This window comes from Struthio camelus, chromosome 5 (assembly GCF_040807025.1).
Source record: "Struthio camelus isolate bStrCam1 chromosome 5, bStrCam1.hap1, whole genome shotgun sequence".
Taxonomy (NCBI): domain Eukaryota; kingdom Metazoa; phylum Chordata; class Aves; order Struthioniformes; family Struthionidae; genus Struthio; species Struthio camelus.
In genome coordinates, this window is record NC_090946.1 from 33559858 (window position 1) to 33587765 (window position 27908).

General features: G+C 38.6%; 1 protein-coding gene across 6 annotated transcripts in view; it reads right to left on the reverse strand.

Moving 5' to 3' along the window:
- LOC104152863 (golgin subfamily B member 1-like) overlaps window positions 1–23122 on the reverse strand; it is a 46562-nt gene extending 23440 nt beyond the window's left edge. The window contains exons 1-17 of one of the 6 annotated variants that reach the window (XM_068945432.1): window positions 23039–23122; window positions 19020–19077; window positions 17672–17815; window positions 16408–16554; window positions 15117–15239; window positions 14321–14488; window positions 13738–13923; window positions 12128–12250; window positions 11811–11924; window positions 10000–10321; window positions 9502–9611; window positions 9004–9121; window positions 8096–8187; window positions 6990–7140; window positions 3181–3290; window positions 2172–2262; window positions 1194–1324 (exon numbers count right to left, since the gene is read on the reverse strand). In XM_068945432.1, the coding sequence (XP_068801533.1) occupies window positions 1194–1324; window positions 2172–2262; window positions 3181–3290; window positions 6990–7140; window positions 8096–8187; window positions 9004–9121; window positions 9502–9611; window positions 10000–10321; window positions 11811–11924; window positions 12128–12250; window positions 13738–13923; window positions 14321–14488; window positions 15117–15239; window positions 16408–16554; window positions 17672–17815; window positions 19020–19064 (2175 nt within the window). In that variant the 5' untranslated portion in view covers window positions 19065–19077; window positions 23039–23122. Of the gene's footprint in view, window positions 1–1193; window positions 1328–2138; window positions 2263–3180; window positions 5643–5695; window positions 5729–6989; window positions 7141–8095; window positions 8188–9003; window positions 9122–9501; window positions 9612–9999; window positions 10322–11810; window positions 11925–12127; window positions 12251–13737; window positions 13924–14320; window positions 14489–15116; window positions 15240–16407; window positions 16555–17671; window positions 17816–19019; window positions 19078–23038 lie in introns of those variants that run through there. The other 5 variants (XM_068945431.1, XM_068945430.1, XM_068945433.1 and 2 more) reach the window with 5 other exon arrangements.
- Window positions 23123–27908: the final 4786 nt, after the last annotated feature.

Genomic DNA, 27908 nt, shown 5'->3' on the forward strand with positions numbered 1-27908 from the left:
CACACTCATACGGTGTTAAGGCAGCTTACTTATCTTAACAGGGGAAGCTATTGCTCTGAAAAAATACTCTCTGCATTGGTTTGAAGACAGTACCAAAACTGCAATTTTTTTTGTGTATTTTTTTCAGGTTGAAGGAATGCAAAAACCTGCAGGAGATTAGAAGAATACATGGGCAGTTGTGGAGAAAAAAAAAAAGAAGAAAAAGAAAGTGAGCTTCATTCACATAGCCAGTTTTTTTGCACAGTATAAATCTTCTACTCTAGCCAGATTCACTGCATCAAGAGTAAAATCATAAAAAAAAATTCGGCAACAGCAACCCACAAAACCAGAAGCAGAACACACATCCAGAATCAACAGCAAATAGGACGAACAAGGCAAACTTGTCACCTCCAGTGAAAATAAGCTAGCACTTCGGAGGATCAAAACACACCTGTACTGCCCTCAATAGCTGCCCTTCTTCCTCTACACCAAACGTTACCTGTATTGAAAAGCTTTGTTACTAGAGTCTCAGATATTAATTAATACAATGCTGTATTGCATCTCGATATTATTAATAAATTCATTTTTTAATATATGCAATTTAATAAAGAACTGAGTCACACACCAAGGCTGAGGAGTTCGAGAAAGAGATCAACTCTGTCATTTTGTGAAAACTAGGCTTAAAGGATATCACACATAACTTATACATCAAGCACTATTAAAAATAACTCTTTCCATAAATGTTTTGTTTACTGTTCCTTTTGCATTTTATATACGTGTACACATAGGCGTACATATATGTGTGTGTATGTTTACTTATATAAAAGAAACTTCAGGGACATAAGAGGTGGATTTATGACAGCACCAACAAAATCTTGACCTTCCGATAAGGGCCTTTTCCGAGAATGATGAAACTCATGTTGCCTTTCAGCATGTTTCTGCAAGTAAGAAAGCTTCCTTCCAAACTGCTTCACGGTTATCTCTTTGTGTGAAGACTTCTCCTTTTGCTGAACAAAAGTGACAGGCTCAAGTGACAGCATGATACACTACAAATGCAGACTCTCTTGCAACATTAAGTACAAAAGAGGTTGTAGATACTTTTGCTAGCTGGAAATTAACATTTTTGCTTTACTGTACGCCATGATTGTAAGAATATAAACAGAGAACTAAATAATTCTCTTCACAACAGATTTTACACAACCACAAAAGCTCACCTGAAGAGCCTCCATTCTTCCTTGAAGCTGCAATCTGTCTTCCAAATCCTGACAACGCTCTTCTAGACACAGAATTTGCTCCTGCAGTTGATTTCTTTCCAATTCCAGCTCTTCAACTACAGACCGTAAACCTACTTAAGTCAAAAAGGGAAAAACTGTATTTCAAGAAAGGTCTTCAAAAATTCCTGAAGTCTAGAAATGAGCTTTATTTTCTCATTCTCATTGATGTTGGGCACGTTCAGCTCCCAACCATTTCCAATGGGTCTTGCACAATAAAAGTATCTTTCACCTTTCAAAAACTAAAATCAACCTGCATAGCTCAAGAATTCTTAGGGAACTTGGCAGAAGTATCCTAACCAGTACTGGGGCTCAGCCAGTAACTGGGCTCATGCCTCTTATGAGTTAATCGCATACTTCTAGGATCAGATTCTAGAGAGGTATTAATAAACAAACTAGACTGGATTGTATCAAAATTTACAAGGGAATCTACTCCATTTTACGAATAAGTTGTAATTTCAGCCTTAGTCACAGACATAAAATCTGCATTAAAAAAATAGACCTCTGCGACTAAAACTAAAACAATACAGCAATGGAACGTAATTCTGTTCTGCAACATACAGTCCTACAGGTTGGAAACACATTCACAGAAACAAGACTAATAACTTAAAAACACATATGATCTTGCCACATCGGATATTTGATGGGCACTAGGGCTCAACTGATCCCCGTGTTTAATCATTTTATATCCTACTTTTGAATCAAAACTAGGCAGTTCATCCAGCACGCACATGCTTCAAAATGAAACAGAAGAAAATGCAAGCCAAAAAAATTCGACAAAGATTAGAATACACCACAAATGGCTTGTTAGCTGAATTTGAAAACAAAAATAGACACAAAATACAGATGCTGTGCATGCTTTAATAAACTGTCTAGTCGCTATCACACCTGCATTAGGTGAAGTGTACTCTGGCCACCAACCTCCCATGTTTTCTCCTTCAGCTGAATCAGTGCTATCCAAGGTGACATTCAACTCTTGAAAGCATTGTTTCCTATCAAAGCTGTATTCTTCCTATGCATAAAATATGAAAGTGAAGTTTTAATTAAAAGAAGAGAAGAAGCAAGGCTAAATTACACACTCAGTTATTAAAAAGGTAGTTTCAATCAAAAAACCTGGAGCCCACCAAGTGATTCAGGTGCCTATGTACAAGCAGGCAGGATCACTGTGGATACGAGAGTAATCTGCCCAGCAGCCAGTCATTGCTCTGGAAAAGTCAAGGTCTCCCACAGGGTTCGTATGGTACCTGCCAGGCCTCTGAAGACACCCACAGGCATCTAAAGGTCAAAGAATAGCTACCTCTGGACACCTCAATTGGACCCCTGATTTCTAAAGTTAATAGGGTCCTCTGAATCTCAGGGTAAAGCGTTAGAGCTAATAAAAATAAAATTATTCTTCCAATGAAAAATCAGTGTGACATTGACACCCTTAATTCTTCTTACAAAAGATTAGGACTTCTTTCTTACAAGTAAGATCGCCAGCTACCTAGAGGACCACCTGCATGACCAGATACTATTTACAGATTATTCAGTAATGACCCATTGACAAAAAAATTCATAAAGACTGTATCTAGAACAAAAACAGCCTTTGCATATTAAACATGCACATAGCTATCTAGGTTCAAGCATGTGAACTGCTTCATAAGACAGCTCTTCATTATTTCAGTGTAAAATTAAGTAGATCCATGACTCAAGAGAGAGAAAGGTATGATGGCATCAGACTCATCTTCCTCATCTTCCAGCTACATACATGTTCATTTATTTTACCACCAAAACCACTTATTTACATCTGTCTACCTTTCAGCTACGTGACTGATGTAAACACATTAAGGGCTTAAGAACTGAAGTGTAAATCACTATACAAATAATAGGACCTCTCCATGTTTTTAATTAGCGTACGGGTAAAAATAGTCTCTCATATCCTCTAACCCACCTGAAGCTTCCTGCTGGTCTGGTTGCTTTTTCTTCTTGCCTGGTGTAGCCTGCCAATTCCTTGAACTGTGGTCAGTTCCTCCTCCAGCTCCTGTTGCCCTGAGACTATGGCTGGATCAGAGCAGCCAGGAAAGAACCAGTCATCCTCAATCAGTTTTGTGCCACAGGAAAGCAATTACATTTACATCAGACACTACTACACAAAAAGAGATCGGGACAAATTGAAGTCCCTACGAATGACTGACAGGAACAAGATTATAGAAGCAATCCATAGCATTCACCTTGAGATTTCCCTCCAACAACGCTATGTAGAACATAATATCCGCATATCTCACTAGGAAGAAGCAAACTGAAGTCTAACTTTATTTATTCATCAGCTCTAAAAGAAAACTTTACAGAAGAGACCAGGAGGGGGTGAGGTTATGTTGACACTAAAAGAATACAGCCAATTAAAATGCCAAATTACACCTCATTTCTATTTGCCAGCTTACATTTACCAGGTTAAAAACATCTAATTTGTATAACAGAGCCATCAGCTGGGACAGCTGTAATTCGTATAAACTGAACAATCACATGCATTTCTATCAAAATGAGATGTGCCCCTCTCAACTTTAATATTAAGCATGAGCTACAAAGCCAGATAATTTGAGGAAGTCACAAGCATGTGTTACAGGGCAAACTGGCATCAAATCATCTTATGAGACATTAACACCACCATCCTTTTCAAGGCAAATACAGAATCACTTGTAAATGCACACTAAATAAATTCAGAATATGAAAGCTTAAGTATTTATCCTGTTCATTGTTAGAAATGAATTTTCATTTTAAGTATATTCCCATCTGTTTTGTGATACGACAAAACATGTTTGGGGTGACAGATTAGGAAACAGATGTTTCATGCAAAGCAGACAAAACAGAAAAGCTAGTGCAAAGAAAGGAAAATAAAGGTGGCTCCATACTTTCACTGAAGAGGTAATACACCCATATAATTTGATTTTCGATGTAGCCATATCAATCCACTACTGTTCTCACAGCACATAAAATTCAGTGCAACTGATAGCTATGAGGTAAAAAACAAACTCCTAGGAGATTCAGTCCTACTGGGAATGCTCAGCTTTCATCCGAGCTGTACCAGGATGATTTGGACCACAAATATCATTAAAACGCACTTTGGTAATACCTATTAACTGTAGTTAGGAGTTCTTCCTGCAATATCTTGCAATTATATACCTAACAGTGTGAAAAGATTGGAGGAAAAAAGTTCGTGACTTCAAAAAACCTTTTGAATAGGACAGCTAAACTGTATTTTACTTTTAGTTTAAATTATTGCACTGTCACTTTATCAGCGGTTGCTTTGCACATCTTTGTTCTCAAGTAATGATTCTAAAATTATTAATTTTAAAAATCATAATACACGTTTCTTCAAAGCTGTAAAAATGAATCTCTTTCTGATCCCACGCCTTAAACCTCCGTTTGCAAGAACCGTCTCTGTAGTCAGAACAATTCAAGGAGCAAATGCTATTCCAGATCGGAATTTGATCCCTTTTTTTGAAAAAACAAATGTAAATTTCTTAAAGTTAATCTCAAGGCAATCTGTTTTTAAGTATAACCATAAAGAATGATACATGGTCCTTCAGTAACCCAAATCATCAAATATTTAATAGTGGAAAAAAAAAGAATGAAATTGCCACTGTCGCATCAAAAGTGACAATACCAACCAAGAAAGCGTTTTTCTCATTCGACGCTATTAGAAATCAGAGCTTTAGAATGAGTTAGAACACTTCAACAAGCGTTAAAATGCCTATGGTTAAATTCAGCGTTGCTTTAACAACAATCAGTAAGTCAAAGTATTTTCTAACGTTTTACAACAACTTAAGGAGCCTTTGATTTGCAATTATATCTAACGTAAAAACTGAAATATTTTCCAGAACGCTTTTCTTCTGATACACACTGTATTTACATTAACTAATTATGTGTCTACTTTTCCTGGTGTGACTGTTGACACCAAATGCCACAATCTTTATTGGTTTGCAGGTGAAACAAGCCAGAGCCTATAAATGTTATCGATATTGCCACCCTCTCGGCTTACGTAGCTTCCCACGCATTCATTCTAACACAGACAATTGCCATATACGGTCGTTTCCCATTGCCTATTCCGTTCAGGGAATAAAGTAGCAGCATTATAAATTGCTTAAAATATTAGTAATATTAATGCATGCAAAGTTCTGCAATTTATGGGAGGAAATATAATTTTGCTTCTAAAAAATACCACTGAATTTCATGTACTCTTAAAAATATCCAAATAAATTTGATTCTTACTTAGTTACAACTAATGGCAGCAAGCCAAGAAATTTTTCTTTATATAAGGTTACAGCATACATATGGAGTCAGCTATTACTATAAAGAAGAACGAAGAAAGATGATTCAGTTAATATAAGTGAAGTCATAGGCATTGCAAGGGGGAAAAATCAAGATAAAAACAGTATTTGGTACATGTATAACTAAAAACCACATACCATCAATGACAAATCTTATAAGGTACTGTTGGCAATTTCCTCAAAAGCAGCGTCAACAGAAGAAATCAGCAACAGTATATTACAAGTTGCCATTGCTGCAGGAACCTGCATGCACAAAACTGATGGGAAACTATGTTCTCGCTGGCTGACCAAATCGCAGTGCAGGGTAGGAGTGGAGGGGGAAGGGACGCTGAGTGCTCATCAGGTGCAACGGCAGGAAAAAAAGAAACAGAAAGGTCATGCTTACCCCAAGGGGAAAAAAAGCAAAATTAAATACGGACTGACATGGATGAAATTTTACCACTGTTACTAATATTGCACGTGGATTTGTAGTTACCACAGATGAGATAGCAGGTACTTTTAATGAAGGGAATGTTATTCTCTTTCAATGCCCAAAGCATTACGTGCATAAATCCCTCAAAAAGAAGAGATGTGATTCTTAAAACATTTATATGCTTACACACTGAACTTTAAATTGATCATTTAAATGAAAAATAATTCAATCACAGATTAAAAGAGACCACCCAAATTAACTAATGTATTAACTGGAACGGTAGGCTGTGCACATTAAAATGCGCCATTAATCCACTGTACTGTTAACTAAAAGGAGAAAAGTCATAATAAAGCACTAGATGACATGGAAAATTAACATTAAAACTACCTGAAATTTAACTAGCCTTTTATAGGTTTGAATGGGAACGGCTTCATTTTCTCATCAACTGTTTTATTAATAATTTATGAAAGTATAAAACTTGAGATTACCTGATACGTTGTTGCGTTCTGTAGATAATTAAAAATTTTTTACTCGCCCCAAATCATTACCAATTACTGTTATTCAACTGATCTATTCAAGCGATGCTTATTAACAGATTACTAAATGCTCTAAAAAGGTTTCTGATTAACGATATTCAGAGAGATCTACAACGAACCTGTTACTCAGGTACATTTTATTAAAGCACCATCTTCTGTCATCAAGCTCTAACCAACACTATAGTTCCCATTCATATGTAGACAGTAAGCTTCTGCAGCAAGTTCAAGCAGTCTTAAAGAGCAACAACTCAGATGACAAACAGATTAAGCACACGTACTCATAAAAATGATATAAAAAGGATGAATGTATGAAACAGATTCAAGGAAATAGGATAAAGTAGAAATTGCAAGATTAAGCAATGTCACTAGCGACATACATCTTACGACTACACAAAGGAATCATGGTGGAATACCAATTTAATCTGAACTTCTGCAGACACAGATGACATAATCACCTAGTGTTATCGTAAATAAAATAATTCACCTTCTCTCTCCTCTTCAATCTGAGCCATTCTCAAGGCCATAGCAGACTTGACTTCTCTGACTTGATCATGGGACTCCTCTGACTCTGGTGCAATCTCCTGCCATTCCAACAGCTGACTCTGCAATTCATCCACACTACCCGATTCACTGGCCTAATAAGAGAAGTTGGGCATGAAAAACATATTTACCAAATCCCGCTGCAAATGTAAAAGGCACTGTAAGCTGGCAAACCATTCGCAAGGAAAACAATCCCATTATAACTCACCATTTCGTATAAACCAAAATCCCATGAAAATAAAGCCAATAATTATCATTGTACGTTATGTAAAAAGCAAGTCTTGCCATGTAGTAACGTATGCAGAACGCTATTGCTAGTTGCACTTCCAATGTGAAAAAATTTATGTCAAAAATGGCTTTTTTAAGCAACATACCTTTGTTGTACCTTTTCGTCTTCAACAACGTCTCAAATAAAAAACAAACTCTACTTTATTTGCATGGGAAAATAAACGGCTATTACCTTTTTTCTTAATCAGAATCAGTAAAAATATTTCCATCTTCCCATCAAAAGAAAAGCTATCTCAAGATTTTACCCCACAAAAATCACTCCAACTTCTCTACAAAATTTGAAAAAAAAAGTTCTTTCATCAAAATAAATTAATCTGTTTTAAACTAGTTCTGCTGTTAGTTCAAAATTACTATGATTAACATATACACCTAAAGTCTTCTGGTAAAATTTTCTAATTCTTCTCACTTTGTCATCTGGACCCGCACATTTGTTAAGGTTTTTTGCTGTTATTTGCTTGCTGAAAGCTATCCAGATTGCACAGAAAATAGCAGCAACATTTGATAACTCATGCGAAATGCAACTAAATAAATAGTAAACTGCTAAGAAAATGTAATTTAAGGTATGTGAAAAAGTCAGTAGAAAGCAATCTTTAAGTAATTCAAAACTTGCTATCCAACTGGACAGTTATTGACGTTATGCCAGTTTTATATGTAAGTAAATTATTCTTCCACTCCAAGATCCAACTAACACACTTTTCAAAGTATAATTAGCACCGTCTGAGCTAATAAATCATTCATATAAATCAATTTTAAGCAGTTGACCTGTGAAGCAGCTCTCTTTGTAACTTGGTCAAGATCAGCTTGCAACTTCCTTTGCTGCTCTTCATAGACTTCCAGCTTAGTCAGCAATTCTTCTACAAAAACAATATATTAGATTCATTAGGACAAAAAAACTAACAGGAAGCTCCATCAAAATTTAGAAGTAACGTTCAAAATTTAAATTCAGGTGATGATTCATTTTAGTTGGAAGAACTCTGCTGGGCTATGCTGCCCATCTAACTACTAAATTGATTTCTTGATTATTAAATACAGATGACTGCTTTAAATCCAAATAACTAACAACTCAGATTGGTAGACTGAAAACTCCACCTTCTTCACTTTACAGAAAGGGAGCAGGAGAAAATATCACAACATGAAACGGAAAATCCCTCACAAAGCTTCATTTTAAACTCAGCTCCCCATCTAGGGTTTTAAGCAAAAATTCTCTCTCAAATACTTGCACGAGGAAAATATCTGAGATAATTCTTAGCTTGCTTAAAAGCTCACAACTCTTAAAAGTTTATTGTAACGCTCTGTCAAATCCTCCAAATACATTTGCTCTTGCTTTTCTTCCTAAGAAGGTGCCTTTTCTACTTACTGGAAAAGTTTATGCACGTTCTGCCAAAGGGTAAGTCTAAACATATCAAGGGCTGAAGCGCTATGCGTACGTAGATTTAGGGAAGGAAAAGTTGACTTGTAATTCTGACTTAACCACTCTATGCTATTGTTCACATTTGCATGAAGCTACCTCATAATCTGTAAATAAAATAAACAAAAAAACCCAGAAAAAATGCTTTAAGCATTATTCCTGTTACAATGAACACAAGAAAATCCATTTATCTTTGTCATTTTACTTTGAATCATCCTCAGTAGAAAACAAAAACAAGAAATTCTGTTTTGCTTTGTTTTACCATTTTGAGTTCTGATTTCATGCAATGACTGCAGTTTTGACTGTAGTTCTTCCTTTTCAGTTTCTAATTCTGAGACACGATTGTTTAAGGCGGATATGTCATTATTCTTTGATGAAAACTGAAAGAAAAAATAGTTAAAAGTCTTTCAAATGCATCAAGATACCAGAAACACAGCAAAGTCAATGTAACTTTTTTTCTGATTTTTTAGTAAGATTGAGAATAGCTGTTTTTCTAGTATATGAAAGTATAATAAACTAGTTAGCCTCTAACAGATTTACTCTGAACGCGGGTAACACCAGCTGGTACTGTTTTTTGTTGAAACTTTCTGCTGTATCAACCTTTAACATCCAACCAAATTTATATATTCATTTGTATATACTTTGAAGAAATTCTTTGAATATTCTACTGACACTATATTTTACTTTTTCCAGTCAGATCTACAAGCACAGTAGATTCAAAAACAGGCATGCAATATTAAACACAAAATGTTACACATACATTTTTTAGTTCATCCTCCAGTTGTTTGATCCTTGATTTAGACCAAGCCTTCATTTTCAGAAACTTAGCTTCAGATTTGCTGGCCTCTTCTGTTTTCAATTTCACTTGTACTAAGAAACAGACATAAAGAAAAGTATTTTAAACCCTAGAAAGATTATTAATGCAATTGGAGTACTTTTCAAGATCTTTACTTAACTCTGTTACTAACAGTAATTAACGTTTTTACAAGAAAATTTAGACAGCATTTGCATTTAGAGAAGAAAAACATAACATTAGGAAACGTAGGGTGAAATTTATAGTTCATGAGATTATTTTGTTATGCCTATAGCCTTCCTCATCATAGTATTTGACTACTGATACTTCTTAATTAGTTTGGCGATAACTCTTCCACTGAATTTGATGAAGTTCTACTTGCAACAGGTATGAATTTGGCATACCAAAACTAACAGCGTGGAAAAGGAACCCTTCACTTGTTAGGACTGCATTTAAATAGTATACCTTCTAATTCGTCCATCTTTTCTTTGGTTATAGACTCCGGATCTCTAACTTCTGTTGAGTTGTTCTGTCCATTACCACTTAACTCTGCCACTTGTTTCTTAAGCTGAAACAGGGCCTGATCTTTCTCTTGCAGCTCAGTTTCATGTTTCTCTTGAATTTCATGCAGTTCAGCATTATGCTTCTCCCGAACTTTTGTCATTTCAAGCTCGTGTTTCTCCATCATGTCTCTTAACTGGGCTCTCATTACGTGTTTCTCAGCGTCCAGTTTAGACTGAAGGTTTTCTTTTTCAGAGAGAAGACGTTTCAGGTTTTCATTAATGTCCTGTTAAAAAAACAATCTCTTTTATATTTTAACACAATGTTTTTCCAGTATCACTGTCAAATATTACAGCTGTATACTTATATACCTCTCCAAATGTCATAATCAAAAGTTAGTGCTTCTCTTGGTCACTCGGCTCTGCCGCAAACATCTCAGCTGTAACTTTGCAAGGTGTTAGCTGAGACTCCGACAAAAGGACCTCATGATTTGAGTCAAAACTACATTCAACCTCTTCCATAGGTGAAGTGGAATAAAAAAAGAAGAATGTTTGTTTCTGTGCAGCATAAAAAACTGGAAGAAGATCTCTCTAATAGTGATACCAAAGATGAAGAACGCTGGCCACAATTCCATCCAGATGTTGTTATCTACCTCAAAAATTAAAGTTAGTGAATTGTGACCCAATTCATCTTTACACTCTGTTTTATGCTAGCTAGTTCTCTTTTAGTGCTTATTCCATTTCTAGTGCCTTCACATTAGTTGTTTTAATATATAAAGGCTGAGGTTGCACTCTCGCTTAAACTGCTTCAAATTGATGCTGCCACAGTCCAGCCTTCCTCCTACGCACAAGGTGTGCATTTCTGTCCCCACAGTGTGCTAGCACTACAGTACCGTTTATTCCTGCAGTACCTCTGTGTAGAAAGATATGTCTAACCCAGACCAAAATCAACTCAGAAGAAAAAAAACAAGTTCTGCATAAGGCAAAGGACAGGAATGAATGGGAAAGACAAACGAAGTACCAATTTATCTAGGCTTAAACGGCCATGGAATTTAACTACCTGAGCAGGACAGTACGAGTCACCTCTACCTGACTACTTAGCTGAAACTATTTCTAACAGATTTTGATTCTGACAGCCCTCTTAATAAGATGAGAATTTGTTGAAAAGACTATAGCTAAAATACTGGACCTAGTACCTGTCATTTCCTGGACAGGCTATAACGTGTGTTTCAGCAAAGAGTCCTAAAATCCTATCTGAGAGACCACAATGTCCTTTTTCTGCACTGTTGAACTGAAGTAGCAGCACTCAAAGCCTATAATCAGGGTTCATGCTAGGTGCTTAAATGCAAAGAACTTTGATTAGCTATTGCTTTTGCAATCAGTAGGGACACTTCCAAAGGAAAAGTACACTGCTAGCAAAACATTCTCTTTGAAAAGTGTCAGTTTTGCAGTTCATGCCAGTACCTAGAGAAACTGAAACCTTGGACAGCAAAAAGCCTTCCCTACATGGCGAGTTCCCAAAATGAATAAAGATAAGCTAAGGGCGACATTTGATAGTGCTATATTTTATGGGCCTTATTTTTTCTTTAAGTTTGTTTCCTAACTGGAATTCATATTTGATTGCCCAACTATGGTTGCATTATTAGCACATGTCAAAGTCTCCCACAGCACTGGGTAAACACTTCATATAAAATTATCCTTTGCACGCAACCAAATAGCTTTTTGAACTCGTAAATGACCAGATGAGTCGAGTGGTGCATACACACTATTTCTTACTTTCAGTTGCTGGTCCTTGGCATCTAGTTCTTTTTGCAACATGTCTATGACCTGTGTCCTTCCCAGCATGACTTCTTCCTTTTCATGAAGCTTCTGTTTCAATGCCTTCAGAAGCTAGCAAAAAAAAAAAAAAAAAAAGAACCTCAAGCAATCTATAAAGGAGTTAAAACTTTCAAAAATGGAAGAAAAAGACTTACTTTTATTTTTTCCCCAACCAGATATCTGAACTGTGCCACAGAACTCATTAATTACATGATACCACATTTCCTAAGGCTCACTAAGTCAAAGCAAGCTGCAAGGTTTCCAAACCAGCATACCTGCTCTAGGTCAGCACTTGCATCACATTTAGCAGCTAATCTAAAGAGCTCCTGCTCATGCTTTTCTCTCTGTGTTTCCAGTTCCTTTTCCTTTTCCTGGATAATATTTTGAAACATACGCACCTGAAAACATACAGAAATTAAATATGAAACCAGTCCATGAGGTTATATTAAAGTATCCTGAATTGTCTAATTAAAAGTACAGTGAGATAACATATCTTAAGTTCAAATTTTGCTTCCACTAAACAGTCTATATAGTGATTCAGAAGTCAGTAGTGCATGTAGGTAAACCTGCAACTTGATGAATTTTGTCTCAGTTCCACAGCAGCAAACTTTAAGTGAGAAGGACAGTATTCTTAATCCTTGCTAATAGCACAGATCTCCACTTTCTCTTTTTGGATGCCACTGTTCTGATACTTATTTCATTTCCAAAAGTTCACACGGACCACATCTCTTTCTAGAGTGTTTCTATGAATTAATCCCAAATGACAGCTTTGACACCTAGCTGCCTCCCCCTCCAACACTTGCATTCTTCTTCCAGTCTGTCCTCATTAGCTACCTTATGATTTTTATAAGAACTGGATATAACGTTGAGGAACCTGCTAATGATATTTTGAATAAAAATTCAAGACCCTTTCTAAACATAAGCAGTTTCTCACATAAAGTCCTACCCAGATTTCTACACGAGTGCACTATGCTTATCAAGATGGCTTTTCTAGTCTCCACTGTTTCTCCTTCTTTATTTTCTGTATCAAAATTAATACATATGTGGTACTAAACAGGGGCAGTCATGTTTAGGATCAAAAGTAGTATTTCTGGTACAGGTAAATAAACTCAAACATCAAATGATGCGGACAATACTGAGATGAGCAGTTTTAACGTGGGAGAAGTTAAACTCTGAAGTGTCAAGCACATTACATTGAAATCTGAGACTTAACTTTAGAGGGAGTTGGAAAAGCCTGGTAGCGCAAACAAATGGATGATGTGTTCCCTAGTTCCTTTTTTTTTTTTCCTGAAGTATTATTTAAGGAGTTGTTGTTTGTCCTGGTCTGTTTACCAGCTGCTGACTTTTCTAGAAAAGTTCCCTATTAAGTATACCAAACTTTTTCAGCTTTTTTCCTCAAAGTCAATCAGGATAAGAGAAAGCGATCTTTCAATTGGCCATATTGTGCTAAGAACAGTTACAATAACCCAAAAACGCTGCTAGCCACTGCATATGTGCATTTTTCGCAGCACAACTTCAGGTGCAGTGAAATAAGAACGAACGGTTTGGAGGCTGTTCAACTAGAACTCCAAACAACTCATTTCACCCTGCTACACATTAGTTTCTCTGCTCCCAGCTGTTAGCCAGATCCTTCAAGTCCTTCCTCACACAATGCTTTCATCTTCAATTATCACCAGCACAAAACACCTACTGTTTCATTATTCTCATTTCATCTAATCACCAGTTCAACCTTCACTCAAGAATCCTCCAAAACCAAGAATGGCATTTCTTAGTGAAGATAGCTTTTAGTGAAGATAGGCAGAAGTTCTTGAGACAGTGACAGCACAGCCAGGATACTATTTCTTCCACCAAAGAACGTGAACATTTTTACGGTGGGTTTACTTACATTTTCCACATACGTAGCTTCTCTTTCTTGGAAACGCTCTCTTTCTTTATTCTGAATATTTTTAAGACTCTCAATCTGTTCCTGGAACAAGCTACACTTTTCTTCACTGTCTCCAACCTTCTTGGTAAGATTCTGAACCAGAATCTCCATGCTTTGTAGCGACGATTCTTTCATGGACAGCTGATTCTTCAGAATGCAAACCACAAATCAATTAGATGAACGTACCCAGAAAGCAGACAAAGCAAACATCATGAAGCCAACTACTAGCCCTTTTTCAGTTAAAGCATTACAATTTAAATTCAGGCCTGCTTTTGAGTGAAATTTCTCAGCAGATTCCAAAGTTGGTATTAATAACACTGCAAAGCATTTCAAGATTTTCCTACAAATGGTTTTTCTGGACAAAGAAGCAAACAAATACAGCTCTATTAATGTAAATGAAAATAATCAACTGAGAAGTTTTATTCACATGAATAACCGCAGAGGATTTGTGCTTCAGAGCAGGATCTGCTGTATTAGACAATCAAATTTGCTGATTTCTTGAAACATCTATGCAGATTTTATAATGGAGCTTCTAGTATGATACCTTCAGTTCTTCACTGGGCATGATTATTTCACTGGCAACACCACCTGATCCACATGCTATCTGCAAATCAATGATATAGGCATCCCTTTCAGCTAACTTCTTTTCCTTTTCTGCAAGCATGGCATCCATTTCAGACCCTCGACAGTGCTGGGCCTCCAACTCAGCATTCTGAAAATGAAAAGATGGCAGTTAACCTATACATCTACCATCTACAGCATGGAAGCCAGGACTGCACTTATCTCCCTGTTGCCTATTTTAGGATACTGAAACAATTAAAATCAAATTTACAGCCCGACTCTGTTTTGACAACAATGTTTAATTACCGAGCCTCTCTTTCTCTGAAGTACTGCAGCATTTACATTCCTGCAACTTTCCACAGTCAATAGTAACGTCCACAGACCAGATCACTGCACAGAACAACTATGAACCGTAAAATGAAATCATTCCTTGCTTACATTTCTTCCTGTTATGACTTATTTTTGGCAACAAGAAAAACAGAAGCGAAACAGCATTTTCATTCAAAATGAGAGATTTAATGGTAACGTTAACCCACAAAGTTCACATTTTTGTTTGTCTATTCCTGTTCAAATGACTATAAAAGCATACTTGAGGCCTCAGCGTTCACTGAAGGCACAAACGACAGAAATCTCACAGCATTTGCCTAGGCAGGTTGTAGCATATGGCCTTCTCTGTCTTCTCAATAGAGAATGTTCTCAGCGTATCTGTCCAGTCTTTAAATATAATCCTACATTACGAAAGTGGAAAAACATACGCTTAGCATCGTATAAAACATCACCTTTTTTTGCAACTCTTCATTTTTTTGTATGATCTGGGATTCTAGTTCTTCAATTCTCCTTCTCAGCACTAATATTTTCCCACGACTTGCAGCAGCATTTTCCTGGTCGCCATCTCTTGATGCCTGCAAAACCAGTGACTTTTGCAGTTCTACATACTCAAACAGTACCGGTGAAAAAAAGCGCAGTTTACTCATGGTTCATGTTTCAGTCCTCTCATACTTTAAGCATCCCAAGTAGAAGCTAGCCAAAGCAGACACAGTATTTATATCAAGCTTCTAAACATCTTCAAATTTTAATTATTGATGATAGTCATTGACGTAAAGTGGACTGAAACATGCAACAAGGGCATACAAATCCTCTAATAAGTGTAATCTGTTTAATCCAATCAGAGGAACAAAGGAGAATGGGGGAGGGGAAGAACCCAACCTTTTCTTTAAGTGCAAATTAAACAGCTCTAACGCACAATGTTTCTAACCAAAACTCAATAGGTACAAATACTGAGTTACAGAAATTATTTGCCTTTACAAAAAATATCCATATCCAATTGCTAAAAATACGCTTTACGAGGAAAATAGATTGGAAGCATAAGTAATTAGTTATTCCATGCCTTGGAGGACATGTTGGGACTCCAATAGACAGATCTACCTCTGTCCCATTTTAGCATCTCTTTAAAATAAAGAAATGACCTAGAAACATTAAAGCCTCACTGAAGTTATTTTAGGAGGTGTATGAAGTCAAAATATGTCACTTTAAAGACATACAAATCTACTCAAATCTCTCCAGTACTAAAAACAGATTTGAAAAATCTCTGAATCTCTGCTAACCTAATACTGAGTGACCAGAATATTGGTCACTTAAATGAGATATTCTTACACATTTACATTTTGCTACCAGTACCACTTTTACATTTCTATTTTTATCTTGGATATTAAAATAAATCAGGCAGTTTTGTTCTCACTTTTTCTCATCAACTTATCTTCCTGATTCACATGTGTTAAGAGTAAAGTTTGAGCTGCAAATATTAAAGACAAAGGTTAGTAAAAAAAAAAAAAAAAAAAAAAATTACCAAAAGATATCAAAAGGAATATACAAATTTCCAAATTTCTATTAAAACATAGAAGAAGAAGGAGTCAGAAATACAAAGATGAACAAAGAACATCTGCACACCCTTCCCTGACCCTAATTTGACTCAGCTCAAAATTCAGCCTTCAGTTCCAAATTTGGGTCCAGCACACAGTTTTCTGCAGCATCACAGAAATGACTTCTACTTTCAAATGTAAGAATACTTACTCTTTTTTGTTCTGCTTTTGCCTCTAGGCCTCCTGATGCCAATAATTGTTTCTTAAGTTCTTCCAATTGTGAGGTTAGCGATGCGACCTTGGCTTTATTTTGCAGCTTTACTTTGGAAAGTTTGGCATCAGCAGATTCCTTTTCCTCCTACAAACACCAGAGTAATGAAGGAAATGAAATTAATATGTGGACAACTGCATCCTTCAATCCTCCCATTTAAAAAAAAAAAAAAAATCTAAAATAATTACCAAAAAACCTTTCTTCTGAAGAGACATTACTACATTCCTGTGCTACAGTCTGGGAATATAAAAACAATCTCCCTTTCATGATTTAAACCTTCTGCATGTGGATATTATTATTGTATAGAATCCATGGCATTAGGACATAAGAAATTCTTCTATTTTTTGTTAATAATACAATGCCAAGGCTTAAATTTTTAACAAGAATATTAATTTAGGGGTTTTTTTTTTGTGCCTAAAGAAAGACACTCTCATAACACTACAATAGCATGTTTAATTTTGTTTAAGGAAGAGCCTTAATTTATAATGTGTTTTAGCAAATTTCATATGTTAACACTTGGTTGTTACTTTCCACAGAAGACAATTTCTCAAAAGTGTAAAAAATACTCTTTCTCAGGAACAGATTAGATTTATTGCTGCTTAAAAAACCACATAGATTGATAAATCCTCAAAAGTCTTCAGGACATTACATATAAATTCCTTCTATTAATGCCAGTCAAAAGCAGAGGATAATATGTAGCAATATTAACAATATATGACCATTATAAAACAAAAAACATTTCTAGTGGAAGGAGAAATTAAAAAATACCTACAGAAACTGAGTTTGAGGTAAGCTGGCATTCTACTAAATGTCCAGTAATGATCTGGATGGTATTTTTTCCATAGTTAGCCTAAAATGACCATGAGTCTCTGGCTCTCTGAAAGTCAGTCTGCAACTGGTATTTGTCCCTTGCATTTATTAAACGCACCTGCTAATGCAAAGAACATATGTTGCTTCTGTAATACCCAAACTCGGTTACAATTTTAGAAACAGAAGATGCATTGGCAAAAAGGTGCAATGTCCAAGAAACACAACCAGCTAGTTGTGCCCCCTGCTTCCTGTTTTCCTAAAGCTGATATACCTGGCTATAAACTTGTATCTAGGAAAACAACTGAAGTCTTTTTCTTACTTTTTTTTTTTCCTTTAAACAGTCCTTTTGACAAGCGCGCACGCGCACACACACACACACACATATACGTAGTACCTTTAACTGCTGATCTTTATTGCGAAGCTCAGCATCCTTCTCTCTGATGAGTTCCTTTAGCTGCGCTACCAGCTGCTCCGTACTTGTCAGCTGTTCAGTCAGATCAGTCACCGACATGCTTCTTGCATGCTGTGAGCCAGGAGCCTGCAGACATTAAGTTCACTTTGAAGAAACAAAATGGTGCAAACAATACTGTTTGTACAAAAACCGTCGTTAGCTTTTTAGCACGGTCAGATCTTATTGGCGCGCACTATTAAAAGTCGCACGTCCTATCCAGACGGTTTTTAGCTCGTCTGATAGATACAATAGCAGAAGGGCTGATACAGAATCACATTTAAAAGATTTCGTAGCATAACCATAATAATCTAGTTTCTTCTGCGCAAAAAAATCCAAACAGTTTAGTCAGAAAAATATGACAGTACATTTGACCATGATAAAGCAATTCCTGTTTTTTCCCATCTTCAGGGATTCCTTTCAGTTTCTCCCTCTTCCTCACCTTTATAATTCTTATAAATAACAACTTCCCCTCTGTCTCCTGAAAATCATCTAAATCCTGTGTGTACTAAGAATCAAAATCTTTCAAGAAAACCTACTCTATCCAGGACTTCTAACACCGCTTAAGTTTTTAAGGAAGAAGCAAAAAAGCAGCATCCTTCACCTTTCCATCAGTAAGCTCTCACAAAATAAACTTGAACACAATTACAGTAGTAGTTCATTTCAAATGAAAAAGAGGGGCGGCCTGATTTTGGATGGTTAAAGAAAACCATAAAAATAACAAATAATTACATTGAACGATGACTGATTTTACGTATGAAGACTCCTTTACCCAGGAATACTGCCACGAGTCTGGCAGAGAGCTTCCTTCTGATAACATGAAATTATAAATCTTAGAAGTTAGGTTAGGAGTATTTATTCGGAATACAGCAAAACCATCAACGCCTCTAGGTATTTAAAACTGAGCTTCCTCATCTACTGGATTTTCATCCTAACTTCCAGTAGAAGTGTTATTGAACCTACAGAGGATAAAACATTTATATTGAACATACTATACATGAAAAACACAGTTGCAATAAAGTTTATGCAATTTCTACAGATGTTTTCCTACAGCACAGCAAGAAAAGCACAGCAAAAAGAGGAATCAAGCAGCTGTATTACACAGGAAGATTGAACACCAAACAGACTGAAAGCAAGAAGTCAGCTGGACTTGCCAACCTAATGCTGAATCTTGGTAAAACCAGTTAAGCTCCTTCCTTATAAAAAGTAAATATGATTAGTGCATCTCAATTCAAGATTCTGTATTCCAGAAGTTTTAAAGAAATTGTTATTTTAATAGTAATTCAATACTTACTACTGGTTTTGAAGGAGACTCATCTCCACTACCCCATTTCCACATAATTTCAAGATGGCTATGAGAAAATAAACAAAATAATATCACAGTAAGTATCAGTGACATTCAGGTAACTAGTTAACTTCTTCTCCCCACATCTTTCAAAGTAAAACACTTGAAGCTAACTCAAAACGGTTGTTAAATTCTGACAGCACCTTTGATTCCTCGCATTAGTAGTTGCTGGGAAATAATAAAATCAGTACTGTTGTGTATTATGCCTTTTCTAAAAACTGCACATCAGTTAAGTGTCAACGCTAAAAAAAAAAAAAAAAAAAAAAATCTGAAAACTAGTCTCAAAAATGTAAATGCCATAAAGTATTATTCAGCATAGGTACCATTTCCACAGATTAAAAAAAAAAAAAAGAACAAACCATATATAGCTTGCTAATATCTAACCGGATCTTAAATAGACTCTACTTGCCATTGCTGTATGACGGGGATCACGTCAATGTATAGTTCTATAAAATCATACATAAAGAGCAAAAACATTAAAAAACTCCAAACTGCATTAATGGCTATGTAACCGCTGCATATCCAATACGTGAAATGAAGGCTGCAATCCTTGAGATCATGGATCGACATCTGAAACATCAGCATCTGAAACTCCAGGAACAGCAAGCGTTCATTGCTCCTTTTGCTCAGAACAGAGCACGGCAAATTTCTAAACGGTACCAAAGTATCAGACTTACACATAACTACGGTTTTTGATCACGGCAAGTCGTAGTTTCATAACAAACACAAGTAAGTGCCAGAATATGGTTTTAAAAGCAAAATCCCCAAAATCAAATAGGTACAAGGCAGCTCAAAGTTTAAGAAAGACCTTTACTGAATAACAATGACAAGCTCGGATGAGAAAAAAAAATTGTAAAGTCTTTAAAACAGCTATGCAATGTTTTCCAAATTGTGTTTTCGAGATGTATACTAAGGGCAGAAAAATATATCTTGCTCTACATCTGGATTATATTCCAAAGAGCAGCATGAAGCGAGAAGCCAAGATGTAACTATTCAATAACTCACTCTCAACTAGTAATAGTCAAAGGAAAATAATTTGTCCCTTCTAATCTGTATTACATTCTTTTGAAATATGCATGCACAGGGTATCATTCAGTGCTACTGAATTCGGAAAACAGTTTATAATAACATTAGCACATAGCTTATCTTAAAAAATATGCAGAACGACAACAGAGGCTGCTTTTAAAGAAGTTTATCATGACTAAGCTAAAACAGGAATCACAGACTGAAATCTACGGCCTACGTTATCTACAAGGTCAAACTACATTATGCCAAGAATCTTTTCTAACATTAAAATCAACAAACCACATACAGGCATGGGGAAAGGAATTACAGAACTTGTAAGTAAACATCCCTCCCATAACTCCTTCAGAGCCGTAACATCAAATCTGCTCTCAGTAAAAAGCTCCCTAGGTAAGCCAGGGTTACCTAGGTACACAGAGAACAGAATGACTCACTAAACGTAATGTGGTGGTGTATTTACATTTTACTTATGAATATTTTAGCTCATTTCCAGCTTTGACTAATATAATCACTTTGATTCATTTCATGTACCAGTTTTCCTACCTGAATATCTTATTACTACTTTCTGCTGTATTTTTACTTATATTAGGGATTCACTGTTGACAAGTTCTCCAAATCAAGCTGGGAAACAAAACCGAACAAGCTTTCTTCTGGGATACAGACAACAAAGTAAAGCAGTGAATCTGCTGAAACTGCAATGTGAATGCTGGAATACTTAATTCAATCCCTTCTCCTTGCGGTACTTTTAAACAGAATTTTTTTTTTTTTTACTACCATGTTCCCTCCTTTGGAGGCCTGTTACCTGGGCATAGCATTTATCAGTCATCCAGCAAAACAGAAGCAGTGAGCCCGAATCATCTGTTTACTTTCTCTGACGTTTTCTCAGCGACAGATAATCTGTCTTTTCCCAGCAAGTTCAAACTCCTCACCTTCATTTTCACGGCTCCACGCTACCTCGTCACTGCCAGTATCTCATCCTGCTCTTCCTCTTACATAGTCTACCGTGTCAATATCATTGATTGCCATCCACTATGCACTCATTTCCTTTAATCTCTTCTTCACTACAGAGCAATAGGCAGGATACTCGGACCTTTCACAAAAGCTGGCAGATGCAACTGAAGGCCTGCTTAACTTCAGGAAACAATTTCTCCTAATGCTCCAAGTACAACTCAGAACTTTTGGTTCTTACCACAATAGGACGCTACCAAAAAAGGAAAGTCCCACATGCAGCTGTGCTTTCCTATCCCTCCATTCCCTTGTTCCAGCACCAACCACAGACAAACATGGTTAAAAAATAATAATCACGTATTTCTCTGGGTAGTTGGCATCCAGCTTACTTCCTTGAGTTGGGCGATACAGGGCCCAGCACAAGGGCAACGGTAAGGATCCCACAACAGCGGACAGACAGGAGGGCAAGACACGTTTCAGCTTCAGCAGCACCTCGTACTCAAGTGGCCACAGAAACACCCCCTGCCCTCCCAGCTTGAGCCTGAATAATCTACATAGTAAGTTACTGGGCTGTATTGTTACAGACACCTACTCAGATGACTTTCTAAACAGAGAAAGAGCCCGCTGACTTCCACAGAACTACTCACAAGGGCCTAACTTGCCCTTTGGCTGTTCAAAATCATTCTGATATGAAAACAGCTTGAACAAGCAATCATTTGAGTTCTCCTTAGGCAGCTATTGTATGCTAAAGCAAGGTACTGAAGCTAAGGCATGACTTTTCCCCTTCTTGTCTAGAAATAAGGACTATGAGAGGAAACACTGAGGCAGAACTCCCCTCCGCTAAGCATGGTAAGGGTAGTTCCCTTCCTGTCCTCTTCCACAAAACTACAGTAGAAAAACAAATATTAACAGGTGTGTAAAAACTCATATGTGTTTTATTATTTTAAGTACACTTCCTGGAACAACTTTGTGTTTGAAACATGCAGGTTGAAACAACAGCATTTCAATATATTTTTTTCTCATCATATCTGCACGAGTTTGCTTCCATCCATAGCTCTCCCTGTTTGATGGCTTGCCAAGAGGCTGATTCTTTTGATGAATTACGCTCAACTTGTTTTCCAGTGCTCTGTATGATCTCTATTACATAAAAGCTCTTGGATAAGAACTGCATATGCCACCTACCACATATAGCAAAGAAGCACGAACACCGAAGCCACGTTAATCGGACCGCAAGCAATCTGTACAATTAATACAAATGTGCACTCGCATAGCGATTACCTGTCTCTCACGAACGCCGTACTTTTTAATAACGTTGTTTATGCTTTCCCCTTAAAAATAACACCTCCCCTGTAGCACACGCTTTTTACAGTGCAGCAGCAGAGGAAGAAAACACCAGCCCCCAGCGAGAGGCGGGTGCCCGCCCGGCGCTAGGCTCGCAGGCTGCGGTCCGAGCAGCTGGGCCAAGGCAGCTCTGCCTGGCGTTTCTTCAGGGAAACGCACGGCACGGAAGGCCACTGGAGGGGCACCGCGTCTCCGCTGCCCCCCCTTCCTCCTCCCCCCCCGACCCCCGGCTTCCAGGGGGCCCCCGCGAGGCCTGCCGCAAGCACGGCTGCTGCTTTGTCACCACCGCGGCGCTCACGGGGCGCCGACGAGCGCAGGCAGGTTGCGTTCTCAGCTTCACAACGCACGGGCTGGAAGAGCCGGTTACAGCCGGCGTCTCCCTCCCTCCCAGGCCGGCCCTCCCCGCGCAGCAGGCCCGCTTCCCCGCCAGAGTTATCCGCGCCGCCGGCCAGGCCCGCTCGCCGGGCACACGTTTCACCCCGCTTTCCAGGCAGGGCACAGAGACGCCTCAGCGCCTTCCCCCAGCCCTGGCGAAAAGCCGGCAGGCTCCGCACCACCCCCTCCCCCCCGCCGCCCCCTGCGACCGCCCGCCCGCCCCCGCCTCGCTCCCCCGGCGGCGGCGGGGGGGGGGGGGGGGGGCCGGCAGCCGCACTCACCTGCGGGCCGGGCCGCGGCGGGGCAGCCGGGCCCTACGCAGAGCAGCGGCCGCAGCGCCGCCCCCTCCACGGCGCGGCCCCGCCCCCCCCGGCGGAAGCGCGCAGCCGCGGCCGGCGCCCCCCGGCGCGGCCTCCGCCCGGCGCCCCGAGGGAGGCGCCGCCGAGGCCTCCGGGAGAGGAGGCTGGTAGGAGGGAGAGGCCGCTTGTCAAAGCGTCACATACCGCTTATCCCCCCTCCCACGTGTTTTAGGTCATTAAGCACGGCAGTAATGCCCTTTGCTGGCACCTTTTTCTAGGGTCTGATGCGAATAATCAAAAAAACGCTACAAGGCCCTTTACAGCCCGGTCGTCCCCAGCGGCCTCTCGCCCCAGGGAGTGGTCACGTCCCGCTCGTCCGTGACAACCCGCCGTAAGAAACTTGGCCCCAACCTCCGCCTCTCCTGCCAACTGCAGTTTGCTGTCCTGCACCTCAGCGTGTAGCACTTCGCTCCTTGGATGGCGACAACGAAGGCGGCTCTTGTGTAGAGAACACCCCACTGAGGACAGACAGGCACTTAACTGCATTACACTGCAACACTATGGGATTATTGGCAATGCAACGCGACAGCATTGACCTTCTTAAAGCGGCGTTTCTTTGTCAGGTCTTGGCCCTGCTGACGTTAGCTCTACTGATGTTCTGCTGCAAAAATCTTTTTTTCTTTTTTTTCCCAGCGTTACATATTCAGAGACTCCTCAATGCTGAATGTGCTGCTTCACATTCATCCTCACAAACCTTCGCCTGTTTTTGCTTATTTACTCTTTATTCATTCTTGTTTCTATAAATTATAGTAATATGCATAATTTAATTCCAGTTTACAGTTAAGGCATGTATGGAACTTTGTTAGGTTTGGGTGCAGAGAAAAAGGAATAAGGAAGCTAAGAAAACAAAGCAATGACTTTTCCAAAAGAAAAGTCTGAAGGAATTTGAAAACTGTTTATAACACTTACTGATTCCATGGTGGGTTTTGGTTTCTATATAATTTGACTTCAGTTAGTGTATGAGAAGGTGAGTCTAAAATGTAAGACTGACCTTAAAGTCACTGACAGGCATTAACTCCTCCATTCAGACACTGAAACAGGATTGCTTTTTCATCTCTTCTAGAAGATGAGGCAAAACAGACTGTACTCACCTTGCTTTATCTTACACTTTTCAACTACAAATGCAGTGCAATCAATTTCCTGTGAAGAATTCTGGTATCAAATTCCCTTGAAGAAAGACTACAATTAGAACCACCTCTAGAAGGCAACCGAAATACAGTGTGTTAAAAATAATCCAGTGGAACTATATCAAGTGAAGGTACTCAAATCAGAAACTGAGAAGTGACTGGTAGGCATAATTTAAAAAAAGCTTTCCCTAAGTAATGGTAATACGAAAAAGAAAATTGAATTTATGGCTAAATTTTCTGTGTTTTTGTCTAGTTATGATGTTTGCACAACTCCATGGCCAGTACTAGTCTGAAAGTTGCAACTGAGGCATTACAGTCAATAAAATACTAGCGGGCCAGTGCTTTGATGTTGCAGTTAGATATTCAAGAATGAATTCTGCCACCACCAAATGTATTTTGTAATACATTTGGTTGGTGGGGACATCCTGCACTCAGACCTCATTTTGTTGTGCACAATGGGAAGGACTCCAGTGAAGTTCCAGCTCTGCAGGCCATCACTTTCCTAAACGTAACACACACACACACACACACACACACCCACCCACACCCCCAAGCCTACCCTGCAGAAGACGAGACCTGATTCAAGCCCCAAAGGTGTGTTAAGCCACAGTCCCATGCTAACCCCAACTTTCATTTTAGCTCCCTGGGCTAGAGCAAGACTCCAGAGGGATTTACGTTCTCTGAAGGTCCTCGTTTCCCTGCCCTCATCTCTAATCCTCACCCTTCGCTTACACTGAAGTAAACAAAACTTTCCAAGCTCCACAACTGTGTTGGGCTACAGAGATCTGATCAGTAGTAGCAAAGGTACAACTGATTGCAAACTGAATGCGAACTGAAAATGGGATCTTGCAAAGCAAATAAAAACACAAGAAGCGTCATCCAAAGAAAAACTGACCCCGAGAAGATCAATGAAGGTAACTAACTACTCAGTGGGAGAGAAGTCTGGGCCAGACTGTGGTGCTTGTGTTTGAGCACTGTATTTCAGGAAAAGCATGGTCTAATTTGAGTTCAGTAAGTAGAAAGGAAGCATTAAAAGACTAAACAACATAATGATCTAGGAAAGACTGAATGAACTGCTAGTGCTTTCCTAGCCTGAAGTATTCACATGGGAAAGAAACGTGACTGCAAAAAGGAAGAAAATATCTTCTGCACATGCGACTCTGATACTAATAGGCCTTAATTTCAGCATGGAAGATCAAGTTAGACATTAGGAAAAAGTGAAGCATTGTAACAGAGTGAAGCACTGTAATAAACTGCCTGTGGAGATAACACATTTTCTTCAGTGAAGATCCAGTGTTAGTGAATGTGTAACTGATCTTGCTTTCACGGAAAAGAATAGATCGAAAGCCCTTTCTCTCTAAGGGAAGAAAAAACCCCACAGCTTTATATGGGATAGAACATGTTCTCAGGTACAAAAGCAAGCTGTACATTCTGCATCTGACAGGAGTCTTTATATAGTTTTCATATTTTTCCTTCTGTGATAGATTAGACAACAAACTTCTCTGTGTGCAAACTATAGCTTCCTACAGTTTGCACACAGAGTAGTATCCTGCTCAGTACGGCTCCTGGTGTGGCCCAGTTACAGCCCCAGCATTTCACAGATAAGCATCAGTTCATCCTAGAGTACATGGAACAGAGCCTTAATTTACAGGAGACTACAAAACTGAAATGACTCGAAACAGGAAAGAAGAAAACTACCATCCTTTGAAAGTGATTCGATTCAAGATGTGCTTGTCATTTTAACCACTTTAATCTTTTTCTGTACAATTTTGCACATTCCATCTTCATTCATTTCAGATACAAGCTTCAGTATTTTTACAGTGCTGTGTGTGTTCTCATCCATGCCTTGACCTTCTAGATAACATAATAGCTGATGACTGGTGTCTGAAGTTCTGTGAAAGATATTAGCATCCCTGCAAATATTAATATGAGCATGAAACGAACTACAGCTCCTCAGTAACTAGAACTGCTCTGGTTAGGTTTTACTTGGAGTAAAGTAACAGTACAGCCGGCATCTTATTATTAAACACTATCTATTTATATTACAGGAGTACCTGTCATTTCACCTGAGGATTGCTGCAGCCAAACTACACACTGCAAGAACATAGCCACAGCTATTGGGCAAGAATGGTAATACTGTGCGGCTGGGAGCTCCCACAGACACTTCAGACTGAAATTCTCAGCAATGTCACGACCACAGGCTTCCCAGCACTGCATGCCTGAATGAAGTGCAAAGTGCTCTTGTGAATACAAGGCTTCATTGGGAATTGTATACATGGGAACAATGGGACTGTGTGGTAGCCTCCAAAACACTGCTGGGCTAGCTAGTGTTGCAGTAATATGCAGTAAAATGCCTTCAGGCGTTTCAACGTAAGCCAAACAAAGCTTGCGTTCTTAAAAAGCAACTGAAACGGTTAAGCCAATAGTCTCGCTATTATCACTGTCACTAACTACTACACTCACAAACTCATTTTCCTAATGCATCCGCTAGAGAACAAGGTGGACAGTTACGTTTGCACTCCTTCTGCCTTGAGTCAGTGTAGGCTTGCAGCACTCTCCAGAACAAGTAACAGTGTCTCACTACAACCTCCACCTACTGAACCTGCAACCTTTCTGATTTTAACTACATCCTGTAGTGTTTTCTATAGCCCTGCTTGTTTTTTTCCCTCAATACCTGCCAAAAAGTAGCATTCTGAATAGGCTGTCAGAAAGGAGAAAACAGAAATGAATGTTTCATTATCATCTTTAGCCACCGAAGTGGTTGAAGGGGCTGTTTTAAGTTGTGTCAAACACTAAACCAACGATATGCAGTGAGCCCTTTCAATAACACTACTATAGTTAGATTGATATAAATAACAAACAGTTCAGAAAATTATCACTTACATCGACTCTACTGTTACACAAAGTGAACAATCACTGACTTCAGAATGGGAATGTATGTGAAAGTGAACAAGTCACAAGACTGTTCTGGGATTTCCCAAGAATACGCTGCAAAGGCCTATGTTCAAACAGGACAGCAAAGGCCTTAGGAGTACAGGAATAACATCAGGAACTGCAAGGCTATACATACAAATGACCAGTTATTTATACAAGATTTCGTAACAGCCTATTAAAGTTGCCTGTAACTCAGAACAAAGATAAAGCTGTCTTTAAAGCATATGCAGGTCCAAAGCAAAAACAACTAGCTGCACTGGCACTTCAGAACTGGTTATACGGAAGTGATCACTCTGATACCCTGCACTATACTACTATGCATGTAAATACTGTCTTATTATCATTCAGTGGAATTGTATTAGGTTTTGCTGACTGTTGTGGTTACTCACCTTTGAGGATTGGCTATCAAGTCTGGACACAACAACACAGCACTAGCGGGAGGAAAGCCAATATTCAGGCAACAATCACTGTTCAACAGCTCTTCCTGTAAAAAAAAAGAGCTCACCACATCAATCACACAGGCTTAGAAGACCCAAATAAAATTCAAAACATGAGACCTTATATCACCTTTTACTTTGCTACATGTATTCTCTCCACAGAGACTGAACAGAGTTCTGGTTGATGTTTACAAAAGCAGCAGCCTCCTGGAGCACAAGACACAGGGAGTCATTGCTCAAGATGCTTCTAGAAAACAGGAGGAATAAATAAATAAGATAGCCCTGAACACTTTC